At 43.0% G+C, this 19994-nt stretch overlaps 2 protein-coding genes across 9 annotated transcripts; one reads left to right on the forward strand and one right to left on the reverse strand.

The window, feature by feature from the left end:
* The first annotated feature begins 2657 nt into the window (after positions 1-2657).
* Positions 2658-3509, forward strand: sf3b5 (splicing factor 3b, subunit 5). The gene is made up of 2 exons (XM_061285815.1): positions 2658-2752; positions 3081-3509. The coding sequence occupies exon 2, from the start codon at positions 3082-3084 to the stop codon at positions 3340-3342; it is 261 nt and encodes an 86-aa protein (XP_061141799.1). The 5' UTR covers positions 2658-2752; position 3081; the 3' UTR covers positions 3343-3509.
* Positions 3510-5653: 2144 nt separating this feature from the next.
* phactr2 (phosphatase and actin regulator 2) lies at positions 5654-19804 on the reverse strand. Of its 8 annotated transcripts, none has more exons than XM_061285801.1 (14): positions 19681-19804; positions 19448-19595; positions 11560-11745; positions 11412-11486; positions 11170-11310; positions 10584-10859; positions 9860-10376; positions 9604-9779; positions 9380-9536; positions 9215-9270; positions 8811-8872; positions 8447-8584; positions 7966-8042; positions 5654-7429 (listed from the first exon to the last, which is right to left on the reverse strand). In XM_061285801.1, exons 2-14 carry the CDS (start codon positions 19587-19589, stop codon positions 7414-7416), a joined length of 2019 nt encoding a protein of 672 aa, XP_061141785.1. In that variant the 5' UTR covers positions 19590-19595; positions 19681-19804; the 3' UTR covers positions 5654-7413. The 8 variants fall into 8 exon arrangements, with proteins under 8 accessions (XP_061141785.1, XP_061141784.1, XP_061141791.1 ...); XM_061285800.1 differs by having other exon boundaries at positions 9604-9782; positions 19681-19803; XM_061285807.1 differs by lacking the exons at positions 19448-19595; positions 19681-19804 and adding exons at positions 13861-13943; positions 14903-15165 and having other exon boundaries at positions 9604-9782.
* Between the last annotated feature and the right edge of the window lie 190 nt (positions 19805-19994).

Below are 19994 nucleotides of genomic sequence, written 5' to 3' on the forward strand. Positions count from 1 at the left end.
CCATAGATTATTATTTCAATGTCTGTTCTTCAACATTTACACGAACGTACATTTTCCAAGGTTCTTTAGTTATTACTGTTAGCAAAACGGATTGTGACACACAAAGGAAAAAACTTTGGCAAAGTTTTCAGTGCAACAAGAAATAAATGAGATTTGACATGGAACCTCTGCAGACAAATTGTGGTGGCCGGCTTACAAGTGGATTTGCTGATGCCATAAATTCTGATTTAGAGACCCTTTTTAAAATGATAAAAGTGGAGAATGTGTATTTTCTTTCAGAAAAAAAACCCCAAAAGAAATCAAGCTGATGTTTGCAGGGGAGCACATTGAAAAGTTCAATAGCGGACTTGTCGTGGCGGCGGACGGTCGAGGCTGTAAATGCACCTCGTCCGTCATGCTTTCACCTAAAGGGACATTATTTCGCTTTCTTTTTGATGAAGGAATTTATGTCTTACACTGTCAAAAGCTGAGTTTCATGGCCAGACGGGATTGAAGACAATGTCGATAAGGGAAAATCGAGTTTTTGGTGAGAATTGATGGCAAAGATGAAATGTGAGAAGATAACTCGCCCAGGGCTGGGTGATATGATCTTGGAATCCAATCGTGGAGTTTATTAATCCCATTCTTATCAACTGCCTTCACCCATAGAATAAAGAAGACATTCTTCAAAAGATTGACCAATCAATCAACTGCACACAACGACAAGAACGTATATCTGTCAGCACTCTGACATCAATAAATATGACATATTTGCACAAACAGTGAACGTTTGTTGCTCTGCTCTTTGGACAGAACTCTCCAGGCGCATGCCATCATTTCACACTCGCGCAGATTGCCCCCAAAAGTCATTAAAGTCATCGTGGTTGGGCTTTCACGCTTCCCGCTCTAAACGTCCGCTTGGAATTCTCCAAACATTTGTTGCGGTGAACGTGCCTTCTAGTTGTTAGGAGGAAAGAAAATAAGTTTGTGGGGGAATAATAATTCCCAGACAGATCGAGAGATGGAGTAGATGAGTTGACTAGCGGCTAGCACAATAGCTTGCTAGCTGTTAGCTAACTTACTCGTTAAATCGGATAGTTTGGATTTATTATCGTCATTAAGCGGGTGGGTGCTAAAGCTCCTAAAATCCGCTGAGTCACATTTACTTGCTCTCTGTGACATCATTGGGTATACTCGCAACATAAACTCGATTGATTGCATTTCTCGACTCATTTTAGAGGGCCCATTTATTTATCCGAGCATTGGTAATGGTCCTTTGTTTCTAAGTTCCACGAATGAGGCTAAACAAGTGCAACGCGATGAAAGGAAATGGAAAATGGAGACAGGGCCAACATAATGAAAGGAAATGGAAAATGGAGACAGGGCTTCTGAATATGATTCACAATCAATCATACACAGAAAGGAAAAGAATAATGTGATCCTGTTGCTTTCCTTTTACGTATTTAGTTTTGGGCGGACATCAAAAGCATTGCAACGTGAATCATGATTGAATCATCTTTCCTCTCATTTTATGGGACTGAGACATCTCCTCCGCAAATTGAAGTTCATTTTGCCAGTAGGCACGTGGAAGACCTGCTCCTCTCTTTTCATTTCTGTATTTAAACGTCAATCTCCTAAAGTGTGGCTCCGCCAATCGAGTAGCACGGCTTCCCTATAGAAATGCAATAAAGTCGTTTCTCAGTTTGATCCTTTTTTCACTATTTGTCTTTTCCCGCACAAAATCCTCACAAAGAGCTAATCGATAATGACAAAGTGCGCTCGTTCCGGGGGACCCATTTCAACAACATGCGGCATCCAGACAGATGGCCACCTCGGGTGACATTTGCCGGGGATGCATGTTGCTTTTCCTAAATCTCCTGCAGCGATGAGAACATTGTTGGTGACAATGAGAAGGTTTCAGCCACAGTTGTCTTATTATCCTGCTCCTCTCACTGTAATGATCCTATCAGGAGTTGTAATGGCACCCATGCCTCAGGATGAAAGGCGGCAGAAGCAGTATCACTAACATACAGTCCTTTCCTTATTGGAATTTACAAAAACTATTTCTTTGCTATTGCAAAGGAACAAACTCTCACAAAACAGTCACACATTTTGATATAATTAATAAAACTCAAAGAAGAACACAGATAGGAGAGGGCTGAAATCCCTCCCACATGACATTTTGGTGCAGCTGCAGCGTGACAGATACTGGATGCGGTTACCGTAGCGACAGCATGCTCATCTTTAGCTTCTTCACGATGTCAAGGTGCTTTCGCGAGTTAAAACAATAAAGTTGATTCTGATTCTGACATGCACAAACGCATACACTGACATAGACACATAGTTGAATGCAATTCATGTTTAAAGTTATAGTTTGTCACTGTGTAATTTGAGGAAGATTCTGATGTACTGCAGTGGCAAGACATCTATTGACCCTTTCAAAATGAAAAACGGATATTTTCTAATGCTTCGGTTATTTCACATAAGCCTTATTTTTATGATCATTAGTGTTATTATTAGTAATATTGTTATTATACATCATAATAATAATGATACTGATTATATATTAATAATTATTATTATTATCATTATTATATAACCTCACAATAACATTTAAAACGTTGATTGAAATTGGCTTTGAGACAAATATAAAATAAAAAATCAGTCGCTTGTTTCGAGTCGGAACCAATTTTCGAGCGGACACTGCGGAAGTGTATAGGCGGCTATCATTGGAAAGCAGTCGGCAAAGTTAGCTTCACCAAGCAATCTTTAAGTAAGTTTAATGCAAACAAAGAACTCTACTTCATAACACATCAATAATAGTTAGTTATAGCATGTTCATGATTGTTCGCTTCACTTGAAATCAATTACACTAGCTTGGCATGCGATCCTATTCCATCCATTACTGCTTGTTTGCGTAATGCTACTATTAGCATAGTTAGCTTTACTGCCACAATCAAAAACTATAGTTTGCGTTATGCTACTATTAGCATAGTTAGCTTTACTGCTACAATCGAAAACTATAGTGGTTAGCCTCATCATTAGCTCCAAATGTAATCTCCATTTACCGAAAGTGCGCGTTACCTTACCTTTCTTTCCAGGATGACGGACCGCTACAACATCCACAGCCAGCTGGAGCACCTCCAGTCCAAGTACATCGGCACCGGCCACGCCGACACCAGCAAGTGGGAATGGCTTGTAAACCAGCACCGAGACTCGCACTGCTCCTACATGGGCCACTTTGACCTGCTCAACTACTTCTCCGTGGCCGAGAACGAGAGCAAAGCCAGAGTCCGCTTCAACCTTATGGAGAAGATGCTCCAGCCGTGCGGACCGCCCGCAGACAAGCCGGACGACGCCTGATTGGGGACACCTGATTTTTCCCGTCTTTTTCTTTTACATATACAAAAGACGCTCAGACTCTTTTTTTTTTTTTTTTAATATATAAAAATGTTGTTACTAGATTTATTATAGTGCATGTTACGACAGTGTCTGTTGGTGTATTAAAAGCTTAGTTTTGAGTCTCTGCAGCATTGTCCTTTCAATTACTTACATATGCAGGAAAATTCTAACTTCATCATGCACACTACATTGGGGACCCCTAAGAGACATCGCTCAAAATAATACACATTCATGTATATATGTATACACATGCTTTCAATATGCCCAAAGTGACACAATGAATAAATAATTCATAGTTCTTCATAAATATAATAAGTAGTTCTTCATATAGGGAAATAGAAACCCCATGTACATGGCAAACCCTCATTGTCATTTATTCGACATCAAATTCTGCTTTGAAACCCTAATTTGAATTAGCATATAAGTTTTGATGGTAGGTTTCAAACCTGGTTTAAGGGTTTGATTAATAGTATAGTCCTGAGATCTTTTTTTTTTTTTTAAACATAGTTTTTGCCACCTAATTCACAATCCACAAACAGCCATAATGTCCATATTGTGTTTTGAGGAGAAAAATGTCTTCAGGGAGACGAAGCCTGGCACTGCTGGCAGTCAAGTGGTGCTCGTCTCCAAGTTGTTGATTGCACACGCACACATGCCAGAACGCTGCGAGCGACTGACTCATTGTTACTGCTGAGCAATGTGTCGCCCCCATCTTTCCAAGCTAGGTGTGTCCTTGGCATTGTCCTCGCCGGTGGCAAATACGTTGCCACACTCATCAATATACACAAAAATCATCATCGCTCTCAAAATGAATAACTGAGACGTGCTGTGCTTGAGAGGAAAGCATTTAGAGATCAGCAGAGCGGGGCTCACCTTATTGCAAGGTAATTGGCCGTGCAGGTGAGCTGCTGTGAGGGAACGCAAGCGCACAGAAGCGTGTTAGGAGATTATATCATCAGCCAGCCAGTAGCGTACTTTATTTGGATTTGGCGGAGTGTGGCTCAGACTTTTCAATAGTGTGTCCAATTGGACCCAACCGAGTAATAAGCAGCTCCAATCTGTGATTACGTAATTGCAAAAAAAACAACAATAACGTGCGCTCAGCCGATGCAGTCATCTTTGCCACCCACTGCCTCGCAATCTGCTTACCCCCCCCGCCCCCCATTGTTGTTTGTTGGGCTTTCCCTTCTTGAAATATCGGCCGCTAACGCGAAGACCGGGCCGACCTGCCAATAACGAAAAGCTGAGTATAATTGACGCCCATTACAAATGCATTTAAAACACACACCAGCCCGGTTAAAACGAAGGGTTGACCTTCATACATCTGTCAATGGCAGTGCATGAGTTTGGGGGGGGAAAAAGATTTTTAATAATCAACATGTTCATTCTAAAGTAAGGCATACATCAATATTCCAATAGTTCAACAATTTCCAGAAATTAAATAAATAATTTATTTTCAATGAATGCACATAGGGGAAAATAAATATAGTGTTGTCTGACCGCTACATGTACAAAAACATACATAGGACTGCCACTTTGTAAAAACTGCAAAGTACTTTTTAGTCATCTGCAAGAAATAATGAGGAGAAGCGGTGCGATAAGAAGCACGTCGTGACTTCTAATCAGCTTCAGAGCGGCTTAGCGATTCATTTGCTTTCTCTCTCATTTGCGATAACGACCCGACTGTGGCCGATACCTCCAGGGTGGAAACCACCTTGTCATCTCAGAACCAAACTTATTTTACTGTTGGGTATTTTACGGCTCTGCTGACTCCCCCGAGGAGACGGACTGCTTAGACACTATAAATTCAATCTGAGTGTGTTTACGATGTTGGATACGTTGACATTCATCATTCTTGGTTTCATCACCCGTGTATTTTTTTAACCCCCCCCCCCCCCAAATTCATGAAAATGATCATAAACATTCCAAATGCAATTTAAAAGTTAACTTAGTTTGAGAAAAACGAAACTTTTAATGTGAAAAGGAATTTGCACTTAGAATTCACATTTCGCTTTGGAGTCTCGACTGTACAACGATCCCACGCTCATTTTCTGCTGGTCGCGGCACCGCTCTAATGTCAGCGAGCTGGCTAACAAGGTCACTTGAAGCGGAAGAGATTTAACAAGGTGTTGGCCCGTTTAACCGATAGTGGACGTTGAGCTTATGGCTTTGTCCTTTAACTTAAACCAAAGTGAGTAACTCAGACCCAATTGAGCGCTAATCAACCAAACAGCACCACGTTAGCCCCATTAAAGAAAGACAAACATGTGAATAGTTTAAAACATTTACACCATAGCTGTATTGCGGCATAAAATTGATTCCGTGTACGCACATGCTCCATATACATTCTGTACAAAATAATCAATAAACAGTACATCATACATGTGGTAAAGAAAGAATACTGTTAGACTGTACATGACTTTAGATTATGTGTACATACATTGAAGCAGCAACAAAACACACACACACACGCCTTTGTGCAAGAGACTGTCAATCACGTTTAATAACGCTACGACGCTAGCGGAACATGACAGAAAACTTTGTATTTGACTGCTTTGGAGATATTCAAGAATTTGTTTGCACATGGGTGAGGTTTGCTCATCCCAAATATGTTCAAGCGGTGAGATATTATTCATGGAATCCATGTAGACGCAAAAGCACGATAATTGAGCAGATATTGGTTGTCTACGCAAATAGTCGGAAGGCCACTTTACTATTTAATACTTTTGCTTTACTTTTAGTAATTCACAATTTGAAGTTGAAAAACTAACTTTGGTTTTAGCTATGCTTAGCCTAGCGTAAAAGACAGAACAAGCTAGTTAACTTAATGATAACAATTTAACTTATACTAAAAATACTCATTTTAGCGGCTATGTCCACCTCCAGACCGCCGTCTCGCTTTTAATAGCACATCGTAACTTGACAATTTTTTATTCTAGGGATGAAAGCAGCATAGCGTAGAGACATAATTTTGATTTGTAATGTGTTTTGATAGAAGATAGCCAGAAGGCTCATGCAGAAACTTACAAAATAAAGATATTTTCATTGGACTGCAACAAAGTGCCAATAAAATTGGGATTTTTTTTTTTTTAATGCATTATGCAAATCTTATCCAAATCTTAGCCGCCATGTCTGCTTCCTTACCGGAGCCTCTCATTTAATAGCGTGTTATAAAAAGACACAAAAATAGCAATTTTAACGATGTAAACTGCATGGCATACGTTTTCAACTGAGCGAGCCGCCGCTTCGATAAATAGAAATAGAGGCCAAACTGCTCAGGGGGGAGCAAACATTAGATGGAAATAAGAAATGTTTTTAGAAATGGTCATGGAAAAGAACGCTAGTTGGTGGCGAGCTGCTTTGGTGCCGCTTTTTGTAAGGGTAATAGCTTTTTGGCACCAAGACGAGCTGTGAATAAAACTAAAAGGATTGAAACAAATTTGAAAGCTTAAAAAGTGCAGATTTGAAAGAACATTTTGAGCACTTGAGGGAATTTTTTTTGAAGCACTTATTTTACTCAACTGAGGTCTCGTGGTACTTGGCTCTATGGCATCCGGGCAAGCGGCTAATGTGCTTATGACATAATGCCCTCTAGTGGCCTCATCACATGACAACGGCTCCTGATGGTCCATCGGTTGGCAGTCGGAACATACAGACAGTATCAAATGTTTTGCGATGAAGTTATTGTTCCCTTGAGCCACATTCATACGGGTAATGACGCTCCATTTTACACCTCTCAGAGTGACAAGAAAAACAAAAAATTGATTCCAGCAAGTCCTCTTCGCACGCCGTAATAAATAAATCACTCTTAACGAGCCACCACTTTTCCGAGTATAGGTACAGTATGTGCAAGAAAGTTCCACGAGTGGGCCACACAAAGAGCCCAGGCCCCTTAAGACAAACCTGCGTTTGTTGTTACGGTGCGAGGAAGTACAAAGAGGGTAGAAGAGCGCTCGCTCGGACTGAAGAACAGCAGCAGGTAGGATGGCCTGGTGGACTTTTCCTCTTTTGATACTTGACGTCCAGTTCACGTTAAGGCCGGTGGAATCTGAAAAGGCATGCAGATATTTGAAAATGTTAGATGGCGAGATATATGAAAATGCAAGCTGTGATTACATTTAAACAAAACATTTCCTAAAGTCTTAAATAAATTCTTGAACGTTTTCTTTCCAACAGCCGTACGGGTGAGTGTGCTGACATTATTAAAATAATCTAGGTTTTTGTTTTCTATCGGTGAAACATTTGGGAAAACATTTTGAATAAATAAAATTGATTAAAAATTTGGAATCATTTAATTAGAAAATTCAATGAAATTCAAAATGAAATAAGCAATTAACTAAAATAGATTATAAAAATTGGGTATTACAATTTAATTTAATTCAGCAAAAAAAATATTAATCAGTAATGTAAAACAAAAATATATGATTAATAAAAATGACCATGCTAGTACCTCTCACCATTTCCTCACGTATTGAAGGGGAAATGAAATTCGTTGTACCCTGCTTTTAAGTATTTCAGTTGGAACGTACAGTTCACAGAGCTAATAGCTGCAATTACAGTAGTGAAGATTCTATTCGAGTGTACCTGGTAAAATGTTTGCTGTTCTCGTGCACCTCCATCTCCCTGCTCTTGAACTCGTTGAGTTCCTTGCGGATGGCCGCCTGTAGCGCGGACACAAAACAACACAACACTGAACGCAAATGAAAAGCTCGGCGGAGCACTTAGCCACCACTTTGCCCGTTTACCGGCCTCGTCCATCGGCCGACCTAATGCACATTCCCACTCGAGTTGCCGCGATTGAACTCCCGATCTTGCCGAGTGTCCAACGAAAAGCAAAAGTTTGATCATTTTTATTAGGCAAATTTGGCTGGGGGTATGCTTGAGGACAAGCTGGTTAATGTAGTACTTGATTTGAGCAGCAGAGGGCAGGCTTGACGCCTTTAATAACCCTTCAAATACCAGACAATGCTGGGATTTGCTTTTGGTGAGCTGTAATAAATGAGAGAAGGCTTAAACAATCGTTTTTGTAGAGGTTTGATAGGAAATAGTTGCGGGCTTAGCTCACCTTATCAGCAGGTGTGAGTCGCGTCCAGGGCTTGTCGGCCCGCCGGTCGTAGTCCTTGGCGTCTGTGACTTCCACGTACTCGTTAAAACGCAGGATTCTCCGAGCGATCAGCTCTGCCACCGTTGGTCGCACGCTGAGCTGCACAATAGGACAGTTTTACTCATCACGTTCACCGGCCTAGTGGTGGAGTGTCCGCCATGAGACTGGAAGGTTGTGGGTTCAAACCCCGGCCTGGTCATACCACAGACTATAAAAATGGGACCCATTTCCACTCTGCTTGGCACTCAGCATAAGGGTAGGAAATGGGGCTTTAGATCATCAAATGATTCCAAAGAGTTTGCACATCCTGACTTTATTGTCTCACCTTTCTGGAGAGTTTTCGTTTAATCTCCTGCTTGGCCTCGTGCTCCTCCTCTTCGTTCTTTTCTGCACAGAGACAAACGCAGTGTGGTTATTCCACACCTACTTGGATTTGTACTTCTATTTATACCAGAGGTGATCTGGATCTTATTAAAAGCATTCCGGCAGATATGAAGACACTCGCGATAGCGTCGACGCTGGCAAACCAAGGCAGACAAAATGTGTAATATAAAAATGTGCTAGCCGGATAGCATCAGAGTCAAAGTCTTCTTTTTTTTTTTTTTACTAATCTGTCACAATAGCAATAAGCACCAATGCGCTTGTTAAAATGAAGACGCTTTATGTCGTGATCTGCTGCCCCCTTGTGGCAGTTTTAAATCAAGACCCGATGAGGTTTTGTTGACCTACGTCGGAGGATGTTCCGTTGCTCCAGCTCCTCTGTGGTTGGTCTTTGGCTCAAACGCCTGAAATGAGAAATCTTCTTTCAAACAGATTGACTGGACATACATACATGCGACTTATTTTCTCCTCGGATAAATCAGGTGCGTCCGTCACGCTCGCCCGCCCGCCCACCTGACGAGCTTGGAGCCGATCTGCTGGCGGAGCTCGTGTCTCTCCGTCTCGGAGCTGCGCGGAAGTATGTTTTTCTCCTCCAGCTCCCTCTTGCTGGGACGGTTGCCCAGTTTGATGTTGAGGGTGTCCCGCCGCCGGATTTTGCTGGCCAGAGAGCCTTTGGGGAAAGATGCTGGCTCGGTCAAATCAAACCGTCAGACGTAATGGTAGAGGTAGAGGCCTACTGTTGAGGTATTCGTCCTCCTCCTCTTCCTCCTCGTCATCGCGGTACAGAATGGGTCCGTCCGAGTCCGAGTCGCTGGCTTGGCTCTCGCTCGGCCGTTCGGGGATCACCGTCACCTCGATCTGGTGGATGCTCACGCTGAGGCCCTGCGGCTTGATGGTGTCCGCATTAACAGGGCTGCTATTGCGACAAAGGACGCATGTAAGCACAAAACTGGAATAAAAATAATAAAAAAAAGATTCCAGTGATGGGTTTACCTGCAATGTGTGTCCTCAGCAGGTTCTCTGTTTTCCTCTTGTGCCTCTCCTCCCTCCCCTCCCATCCTCAGTTCTTTCTCCTGCTGGGCATCGCCCTGGGCATCCCCTTCTGTGAAGGAAGTGTCCTCTGTGGAAATGTTGACGTGGTGGGAGTGGACGGCGGGCACGGGGGACGCCTCTGCGGGGTTTTCTTGGCTCGCCGAAGATTCAGCCGACGGGGCTTTGTCCTCCGGGGCGGCTTGGGAACCGACGGGAGCCTCCTCAACTTCGGGGAGGGGAACTTGACCAGAGGTCCCGTGAGCCTCGGAGGAGTTGACTTCCTCCGGCTGACTGGGAACCTCCGCAGAAGCCTTCTGAGAATTAGCTTCGGCTTTCCGGCCGGTCCGCGTGTCGGCGCCTCTGCTCTGCGCTTCGGCGTCCTTAGGTAGACGAGAGCGAGGGGGGATGGTGGGGTAAGAGGTGGTCGTGGTGGCTTTGGCTGAACTGCCTTGCGTCTTCTTCGGATGAGAGGACTTAGCTGGAAAGCGAAAAAGAAAAACAACCCCCCAAAAGAATGAAGCGAATCCTACGCACATGGCCTAAGCCAGTTGAGGTCATCGATATTGATCAAATAAAATAAAAAATGGGATACAGATTCAAACGATGGAAAAAGTCCAATGAAACCATGGCGGAGTGCGTCCATTTGCATGCAGGCATGCGAGAAAATCAAAGCAGCCAAACTTACCGATGGCGCGACTACTGTTGCTAGAGCTCCGCGAGTTAGTTTTAGCTTGCGCCACAGAGCCCGACTTTCCGGCTGCTTTGGTGCTCTTTTTAGCGCCAGAGGAAGCATCCCTGCTGTGCCTGGCCGTGCCAGCGGCGCCACCCGCAGGCTTGGAGGAGGCGGGCGCAGCGGCGCTGTGATGCTTTCGAGCTTGGGCTTCCCGCGGCCGGGCCTGAGTCGCCCGGGCGACGGGTTTAGTGTCGCGTGTCTCTGAGCGGGTCACAGGGACGGTTGAGACTGAATGTATATTAAGAGATGCAAATGGACAAGCAGTGAGTTGTGGAAAGGCGGAGGACAGGTGAAGGGTGACATTTAAACCTCTCAGATTGTATGAAATAAACACCGGAAGAGTTTCTTTTGTGATGCCACAACAGAACCATGGCAAGGATGACAAAGTGAAAAGGGGAGATTGCCAACCAGAGAAAAATAATTGAAGAGCGTCAACGAAAGAAGCCCAGAAATTTAATGGTACTGCCCCAACTTTGTCAGGTTAGCTTCAATGCTAACACAAACAAGACCCAAAGGTAGACGGAATATAAAAAGTCACCTGTTTTGTCTTCTGTGCTGTCAGGACCAGGAGTCGGGTCGGCAGGTTGGCTCAGTTTAGTTTCAATCTCAACTTTGACCTGCTCCGGTGACATGCTAGATGTGGCATGACCATTCTGGTTTTCCCTACAGACGGGCTCGTCTGTATGTAGAAAAGATCCGCTTTAGTTCATTTTGTAGATCTTCGCCAATGTTGACCGGACTCCAGTCCTGTAGGTGGCGCTAACAGCAACGTCGACAAACCTTGTTCAGAGACGAGCACTCCTTTCTTGATGAGCTCCTCTCTCGTTTGTCTTGTTGAGATTTTTCTCTCCAAAACTGCACAAAGCAACGACTCAAAGGTCAAAGGTCGTCGGGCTGCCTGAAGATGCAAAGCCGCATAAGACCTCACCTTTAGAGAGATCCTGGAATCTGTCGCTGCTCTTCTTCTTCCTCCATTTCCAGGGTTTGAAGAGTCTCCCTAGACTGGACAGCTTGCCTCGTTGCTGCCGGGAGCCGGGCACACTGTGGCCGTCGGAACCGCTGTCCGCCACCATGTCGCAGCTGGCCGGTGATGACGATTTCTCCAAACCATCAACTGGACAGAACATAAGGACAAAACTCATCAGTGATTTTGTTTTTATATTATATTAATATTACGAAAGGAAAGATGTCATTTTATTCAGATTGCACTAGGAGGAAAACAATCAAAACTGTAAAAACCCCAAAGTGATTCAGAGAACTGGCTGTGGATTAAAGCGAGGGAGGAGATAATGACAGAGCAGAGCGTGTGCAACCACATGCACAACGTGGCAATTAAAGAGCAATTAATGAAGACATGAAAAGTAGACGGCAGAGCTTGGGCCACTCCCCAGACGCTCATTTTTGGCACTTGTACACTTTATATTGCTGAAGAACGTGGATGGTCAAGTTTCAAACGGGGCTGGTCATATGTGGATTAGATGTTACTTTTTTGTTTGTTTTTTTAAGTAAAAAATATTTTTATAAGTTAAAATTTGTAATTACAATGTATTATTTTAATGAAATAGTTATTTTTTTATAGTTAATTTCATTATTTGAAATTAATTTGGCCAACAAAGGCGATGACTGGAAAGCACAAAAAAAGGCAAAGCAGCTTCCAGCCATTCCAAAATGCCTTAAATTAAATGTCCGTCAAAGCGGCTCGCTCTTCTCCCAGCTTTTTTATTTTTACAACTGCTGACTCGACAGCACCATTTCACAGCGGATTTCACAACTGAGGGGGCGTGCCACTTTGAAGCAGATGCCTCGCAAACCTCGCCACATGGCTGATCGGGAAGTGATATTTGTGTGTATGCATGCGACCATGCGTGTGTGCGTGTGTGTGCAATGAGCGTTCACAGGCCCAACTTGAAACACAACAGATGCTGCAAAGTGAAATCATTGCACGTCGGATAATGCAGCAGACCAAATTGTGCTTGTCAATGTTAACTCTGAAAAAATGAAAAGTGCTGACAGAGGTTAGATTACAGGGAAAGCTTTATTAGTACGCAGATAGTGAATGAAGATTAAGTGATGTGAAAACTAGGCTAAAATGTTGCACTCCAGTCCTCTAGTTGGCAGTAGTGCAAATTACAAGGGGATGGAAAAAAACTATTTCAATCAAGTAATTATTTGCTAAATGTGCTTGGTCACTTCTAAAATTGGCCGCACATCAAGTGGATCAGTAAAAAAAACTTAATCAGCACTTTGAGAATCCCTATTCGTTATTAGTCTTCGCATGAACGAATTAGCTCATTTTTGGAGTCCTCCAAAACACAGATTTCTAAAGATTAAAATATTTTGCAGTTCCATTCCTCGAGTACATTCTATGTATATTTCAAATTCAGAAGCCAATGGAAAAAAATTCTAGCTCATTTTTGAATAACACCTGGGGAGAAAAAAACTAAATGGCTGACTTCTTGGGGTTTTCCACACACTGCTTCTTGTGACTTTTTTGTTGGCCTATTTATGATAGACATGTCTACTAAATTCTACAAGAATCACAAATTGTGATTCTGAGCTCAAGAAAGCCCTCAAAATAAAATGAGGTAATCGAAAAAGATTTGAACAGGAACATGTGCTGATGAGGACGACGACGAGTACGAGGAAAGGGAGAGGCTTCCTTCCTCCGCCGCGTGACATTGGGGGGGTGCAAGGACCACGCGTGACAAACAGGAAAAAGGCTAGAAGCTGGGAAAGCGTATAAACGCTATCATGCAAAGAAAAAGTAGGTCACAGGAGGAACGTGAACGCTTTTCATCCTTCCTCAGACAACTTGCATTTTCCAAAAACCTTCAAGTGTGAATCAAGTCCACGCTAGCGTGTACGTGCCAAAAACTGTAACTGAACGAGAACAAATCACTTCCCTTTCCTCTTGGTTACATAGATGAAGCGTTTTAAGAATGTCGCAAGATGGTTACGCAACGGTGCGAGTACATTACCAAACAAGAAAGGAGAAGTTTATTCAGTGTAAGCGCTCCCTGGATACCAAATACTCCCATTAAAATTGACAGCGTGTTTAGTTTTTGATAAGCATGCAGGCTATAAAGAAGCTTATGCAAACACTGCAGGGCTTTCTTTCCTTTGTATGAGTTTGTATTGCCGGGCGTAATTAGAGGCAATCTAGAACGAAACAAATCACCTATGGAATTCTCAAAGGGGAAACATGCGACAAGCACCGAGCCCGCCTTACCGTACAATGAAGCCACAGTTTATCTAGCGACTCAGGTTGCAAGTCGGTTGATGCTTTTCAAGAGCAGTTGTGAATGGACTAAGCTGTCAGGAAAAAAATGTAAACATCTTAAAAAAAATTCTATAAGAAGCCTAAAATGAGATTCATTATTTTCTATTTAAATCAGTGTTTGGTTCCTGACAGGGCCGGAGCTATATGGTGGCTCTTACAAATTTTTAGGGGCATCATATCTATTTGCCTAATGATCTTTGCTTGTAATAAGACTTTTTTTACCAGTTTGAAACATTTGCCATCTTGTGGTGGGGCACGAGGTGAACTAATGACAACCCAAGCGCAAGCAAAACATGCATATTGCACACAGAGGGAATCCAGAGCCAGGATTCAAACTCAAAACCTCACGAGTGTGAGGCGTATGTGACCGACCGCTCGTCCACAACATCTTTGATTGACACATGAATATTGTGTGATTTATAGGCCAAAGGCCCAATCGATTAGTGCATATGCAATTGAGAAGTGTCAGTTCAAATCGGTCAATATTTCTACCTGTGTTTTTGCACAGCTGAATACTTGGCTACGTTTCCGGTGAAGGAGCCGCAAGACCGAATATTTGCTTTGAAAAGAGTCGGTCAAGTCCAACTGGTTCCTCCGTGCAGATGCTACTGTACTGAGATCAGCTTCCACATGGTGCACAAGTGAACCTCTCCGGTCTTGTGTTCTTTGATAAGGAGCCAAAGATACTGAATGTCCTGTGTTAGCTTAACAACAAACGTTCAGTCAACACAAGTTTTATTAAACACGGTTCATGACAAAAAGGAAGAGTCGATTTTTTTTTTGTAAACAAGTCCACGGGCGTCCACGCAAGCGGTGTCACATTGAACTAAACAAATGACGTAAGTGCTGAGTTCAAACTTCATTTTGATGCATTTAAGCGATCTTAAAAGTTGTGCATGGGTGAAAATTGCAACCAAAAACTTGCATAAGTTCAAAAACGACAACAAAAGTGAAGTCACTGACTTACTGGGGGTAAGGAGGAAACACTCACCACTCGCTGTGTGAGACACGGCAGACACAGCGGTCTGGCCCATGTTCGGCTTCACCGGCGGAGCTCCGGTGGAGGAGGGTGCCCTCCTCAATCCTTAACCCGCGATCTTTGCTCCCTATTGCCGAGTAAATCCTGTGCGCGGCCGCCTTGAGAATTCATGTCGCTAGCCTGGAGAAAACTTTTTTTTAAGCTCGACTGACGGCACTGAGTTGCTGCTCGGTCGTAACTTCCCCTCCCGCCCATGTCCTGCTCTCTCTCCTCCTCTCTTATGGTGGATGCTTCTCATTCCTCCATGCAGATTAGAGTCGCTGTTGGGGCCCAAAGGTGAAGGCTGACACCTTTAGGCACCATCATTTGACAGTGGGCACAGCATATTTTGATTAAGTGTTTTTAAAAAATATATATAGTGACTTAGAAAGTAAGGCACACCATGAAAAAAATAATAATCGGGTGACCAAAACAACTCAACCAAAATCAGCTCAATATTTGGGGTAGAAACGATAATCTATCTGGAGCTTGTTTTCAGAATCAAGCAATCACATTCAACCTCATGTGGCAACCCAAGATGGCCACCGGTGGCCTCAATTCTCACTACAGTAAGTAGCATTGTAAGTCCGTCATACGTAAGTCCCATAATAAAGACCCTCTGATCCTCGGGTAAAGTTCAGCTGTTCTAGGAGGTGGAGGACTTAGTGACCTAATAGTTGGAACAAGATGGGGGCATTTTAATAGAGACAATGAGTAATTTGAGTTATATTGAATTTGTACGTCAAAGACACCATTGTACAGTAAATCACACTTGTTTTTCTCTCATAAAAGCTTTTACTGAAGAACTGAAAGAGGAACAGCCAAACTCGTGACCTAAATGTCCCCATATGGGGATTTCTGGTGTTCTAACAGTTCCACTTACACATTCTATTTGCTTTCAAAGCGAATATTCAACGTGGAGATGGTTGTTTTCCTTCTTCTTTTTTTTAATAGTCATAGCACAAGTCAATGCTTTATAGAAGCTGCGTGACCTCAGGGTGGCTAGCGTGGCTGATCACACGCTCTTGCTTCCAGCTGATAAAAAGCAAACAAACAGGAGCGTCGCCTGTGTGCGCGCTTGCGCGTGCACGTGAGTGTTCCGCCTTCACTGTTGACAGGGTGTGAGCTGAGCCCTTGCAGAGAGCACAACCACGCTCCAACTTGCTTTTAGCAAAGACCAATGGCGCCATCTAGTGCTAAGAAACCTTGCAAGAATTTGCCCTGAAGCTGTTTATGTCAAAATATCATATAATTCAATAATATAATACAAACAGAAAAAAAAAAAAAACTATTTGCCGCAAGCCAAATAATAAAAGCTGCAATTCTGAACTTTTATCTCATCTCGTATTCATCTTTGGATCTCAAACTCAAATCTTCAAATCAAATCATCTGTGGTCAAGAGGACATGCCTTCCGATAACAAGCACGGCAAGGTGACATTTTTAGAGACCGCGTCGTGTTTTTAAATAACAGCTCTCCTGACCTTCTCATTGACCGGAGGAGGAAAGGGCTGAGGGGAAAAAGGCAGTCATCAAATATTTAAACGGTGGCCTCAGCGGAACAAGGGGCTAATAATTGTTTAAGTGCTCCTTTTCAGAGCCTCCGACCCCGCCCCTTCCACCTTGACTTATTTATTAAACTCGCACGGTACAATCCAATGTGTTCAAATAACGAGTATCCACTGTTTCCTTGCAACATGATGATTTGGGCTATCTTTTAAAGTCTAACCTTTTTTTTAAGTATTTTGGCAGTATTCCCGACTGGTTACTGTCATGTCTCTCGCTCTTCCCATCCGCTCGGGCCTGCAACCCGATCTCCTGTTTGTTGTATACTGTTTGGCATGAGCCATAATGCTAAAATGTTGCCCGTATTAAATCAATAGCTGACATCCTGCCAGACGGGCAGTCGGAGAGCCGGAGCGAAGGGCAGACGATAGAGAACGAGACGGCGACAGAGCGTGGCTGAGCGCCGTTTGGTAACCGGCACTGAATAAAGGCCTTCGCTTTGCGTGGTCAGGAAAGTTCCAGGACTTGAGCTGTTTTTCTTGACCAGGAACTGTCAGATGCTCAGGGCACTGTCACAATGACGCAACCATGAGCGGTGTGATTTATTTTCTTTTTCTTGGTCCTGGAACTTTCCTGACACACTTTTTATGAGATTTCTTCCATCAACACTGAAAATACGGTTTTACGCTAATAGTTTTTTTTTTTTTTAAACAAATCAAACTGATCTGTTCATCACATCCAGAGAACGGCAAGCCGGATATTTCCTTTATGCAGGAGCAAAACGAAAGTAAACAACAGGTATGTTGCTTTAAGCACAATAAATAAAGTCGACAGGTGAAAAGTCCTGACTTGACCGGTTGAACCGAACCTTAGTTACTTATGTAACGCTGGAATGTCGCTTCTCCCGCGTCCCGTAAAACAGACAACATGAATCATGCGTGAGATGAGAATAAAAGAATGCTGAAACAAAGCCTTTTGATTCTTTAAAGGTCCCCAACAATCACCGTGGGTAGAAGGAGGTGGGCGTGAGAAACAAAACTTACAATATTTTTGCAAGTGCCCCCATTAAACAAGCGACACATTTTCACATCTTGACATCATGAAATCTACTAAAGACACATGAACGCAATTTAGAATGATTTGGTTTTCCTCCTCTGGTAAACAAACAACTAACAAGAGTGTCTAAATGAAATCACATGACCTTATGCCTGCCTCCTAAAGCCACAAAAACAACCACAGAGGACTTGCTTGTGTTATTCTAACACACACACACACACACAATATGCCCACTAGCAACACCCACCTGAAATGAATGACCGCTCTTAAAAGTGACTAAAAATCCAGCGCAACATTTCAACTCAACGAGGACACCAAAAAGCCTGTTTAAGCCTGTTCAAATGAATAGAATTATGTTTAAGAGGATAATAGTGATAATTTGTGTAAAAAATAAATAAATAAATAATAACAAACGCTTCTGGTGGACAGAAACTCACCATCATGTTCCATGACTTGACCCAAGGAATATTATCAGCAGTATGAGTTGATCCTCGCCTCTTCCCGACATATCGCCCTCCTTCTCCATCCCTCCCTCCCTCCTTGCTCCTCCCACCTGCCTCCCTCTAGTAAGGAGCATTAAAACTTAATGTTCCTTTCCATCTCAGCTCCTCATTCTCCCCTCGGCTTCCCCAGAGTCGGGCTCCCACCGTGACGAAAAAAAAAATGCAAATGGGGAGGTAACAACCGAAAAAAAGAAGAGCGTGTTTGCCATTTATGATTTATGGCCGCTTGTAATCAGTGCAGGTACACAGATCAGAGTCACGGCAAAAGGTAGGGCTTCTATCCAGTGCGTTTACATTGACTGTTGCGTAATGAACACACACACACACGGAGATTACACAAACAGGTGCATCCTTAACTGGTAGCACCAGTGTTCCGTGACAAAAGCGGAAATTGTCATCAGCCTTTTGTTCCTGAGGACTATTGAATGCAAACTATGTAATCCTACATTTTATGCCTACACAAAGCAATTGGTTGATGTTTACAATGTACAATTCGGGATTTATAACGTGCGAGAACGTTGATAGTTTGGATTTGACGCAAACACTGCACACTTTTTTCGTCTTGTTTTATTTTGTCAGGCAGTGTGGGGGCAAGGTCTGCTCTGTGCACAATGAAAAAGGAGCACATCTAACAAGTGCTTATTGTCGACTCAAACGCTGTCTAATCGGGGTTATTTCGAGGAGCGAGTCGACACGCCCCTCCCTCTTCCATTTTTTCCTCCTCCTCCTTAATCACATTGTACTTGCATCTACATCTTTTTTATTTGCCATTCCAAGTCACATTTCACACTTTAAACCCATTTTTAGATTTTGCTTGATTCCGCCTCTCCTGCTCTCTGCCCGTATAATTAGAGGAACGTAATAGAGTGTCCATGCGGAGGACAGCCCGCTCATCATTCCTTCTGGACTATTTGTGGAAACAACTTCCTTAATGATGATGCACAAGGCTTTTCATATCGTTGTACACACACACACAAACAATAGAGGAGAAGCTTCAAAGTAGGACGCTGGTTGACTTCCGAGTCTAAATGACCCCAAAATGAATAACAAGAAATAATTCTATTCTAAAAGACATCCGATAAATGTGACTTGGGCATAGATAATGGTTGTATTTCGCAATGCCTCGTGGGCGAAATGCTAAAGAAGACTGGTAGGAAACACTTGTAAGCGCAGCAGCACTTGTGGTTGCAGAAGTGAAACAGGGTGACATTTAAACGAGACAAGCAAACGTGCAAAATCAACACTGTGTAAAATAGTGAAGCGTTTCATCAGTTAAGGTCAGATATAATTCAGCAATTAAAACAAAATCCCACAAAACAAATCAATCATTAGAACGATCAAGAAACAAATGTCATATTTAAGGAACAATTACAGCAAGGTCCATTTCGATAAGACCGACGTCACACCAGCGTGACACACATGATCAACAAAACAGAGGTGTGTGTGTCTTCCTACCTGTGCGACCTCCTCTGAGCCGCCACAGGATTCTGGCGGTGAAGCCCGAAGTATCGCTGTGGGATCGGAATCTGGGCTGGGGTTGCAGAGCAGTGAAGGCCTTCAGCTCCGTAAGAGTGTCCTCCTCCTCTTCCTCCTCCATGGCGGCCTGGAACCCGCAATAAAGTAAAGGAATAAATGAAGTCTCAGAATGAGACCAGGTTGATCAAACAGGAAGGCTAGAGCGCCCACACCTTCCTTTCCTGCTCGGCTTGTTCAAACTTGACTGTGTGAGTTTGTACACGTGTGTGAGCGTGTGTGTATCTGTGCGTATCTCCCTGTGTTTTTCGACACCCTCGCAAGCATGCAGGTTGCCTTGAAATGTGGCCGCAGAGTGGCAACGTCATTTTTTATTTACTGTCACAAAATTAATTGAATAACTACTATTGAGGTTGCTATCCTAGCCAGGGCCTACTACTGTCTCCTGATATGAGCTTTTGTAAAGTTCTAGTGTCAAGTTTTCTTGTTTCGGTTAGATTTAATTTGTTAGATGGAAAACATTATAAAA

The sequence above is a fragment of the Syngnathus typhle genome, linkage group LG8 (genome assembly GCF_033458585.1).
Source record: "Syngnathus typhle isolate RoL2023-S1 ecotype Sweden linkage group LG8, RoL_Styp_1.0, whole genome shotgun sequence".
In the NCBI taxonomy this organism is placed as follows: domain Eukaryota; kingdom Metazoa; phylum Chordata; class Actinopteri; order Syngnathiformes; family Syngnathidae; genus Syngnathus; species Syngnathus typhle.

Excerpts from the sequence above, each read along its gene's own strand:
- phactr2 (XM_061285800.1), bottom strand. The coding sequence starts at position 19,589 with ATGGAGGAGGAAGAGGAGGAGGACACTCTTACGGAGCTGAAGGCCTTC. Across the intron at positions 11,746-19,447 it reads GCTCAGAGGAGGTCGCACAG|TTGATGGTTTGGAGAAATCG; the intron begins GTAGGAAGACAC and ends TGTTCTGTCCAG. Across the intron at positions 10,860-11,169 it reads CAGCACAGAAGACAAAACAG|TCTCAACCGTCCCTGTGACC; the intron begins GTGACTTTTTAT and ends ATATACATTCAG.
- sf3b5 (XM_061285815.1), top strand. The coding sequence starts at position 3,082 with ATGACGGACCGCTACAACATCCACAGCCAGCTGGAGCACCTCCAGTCC.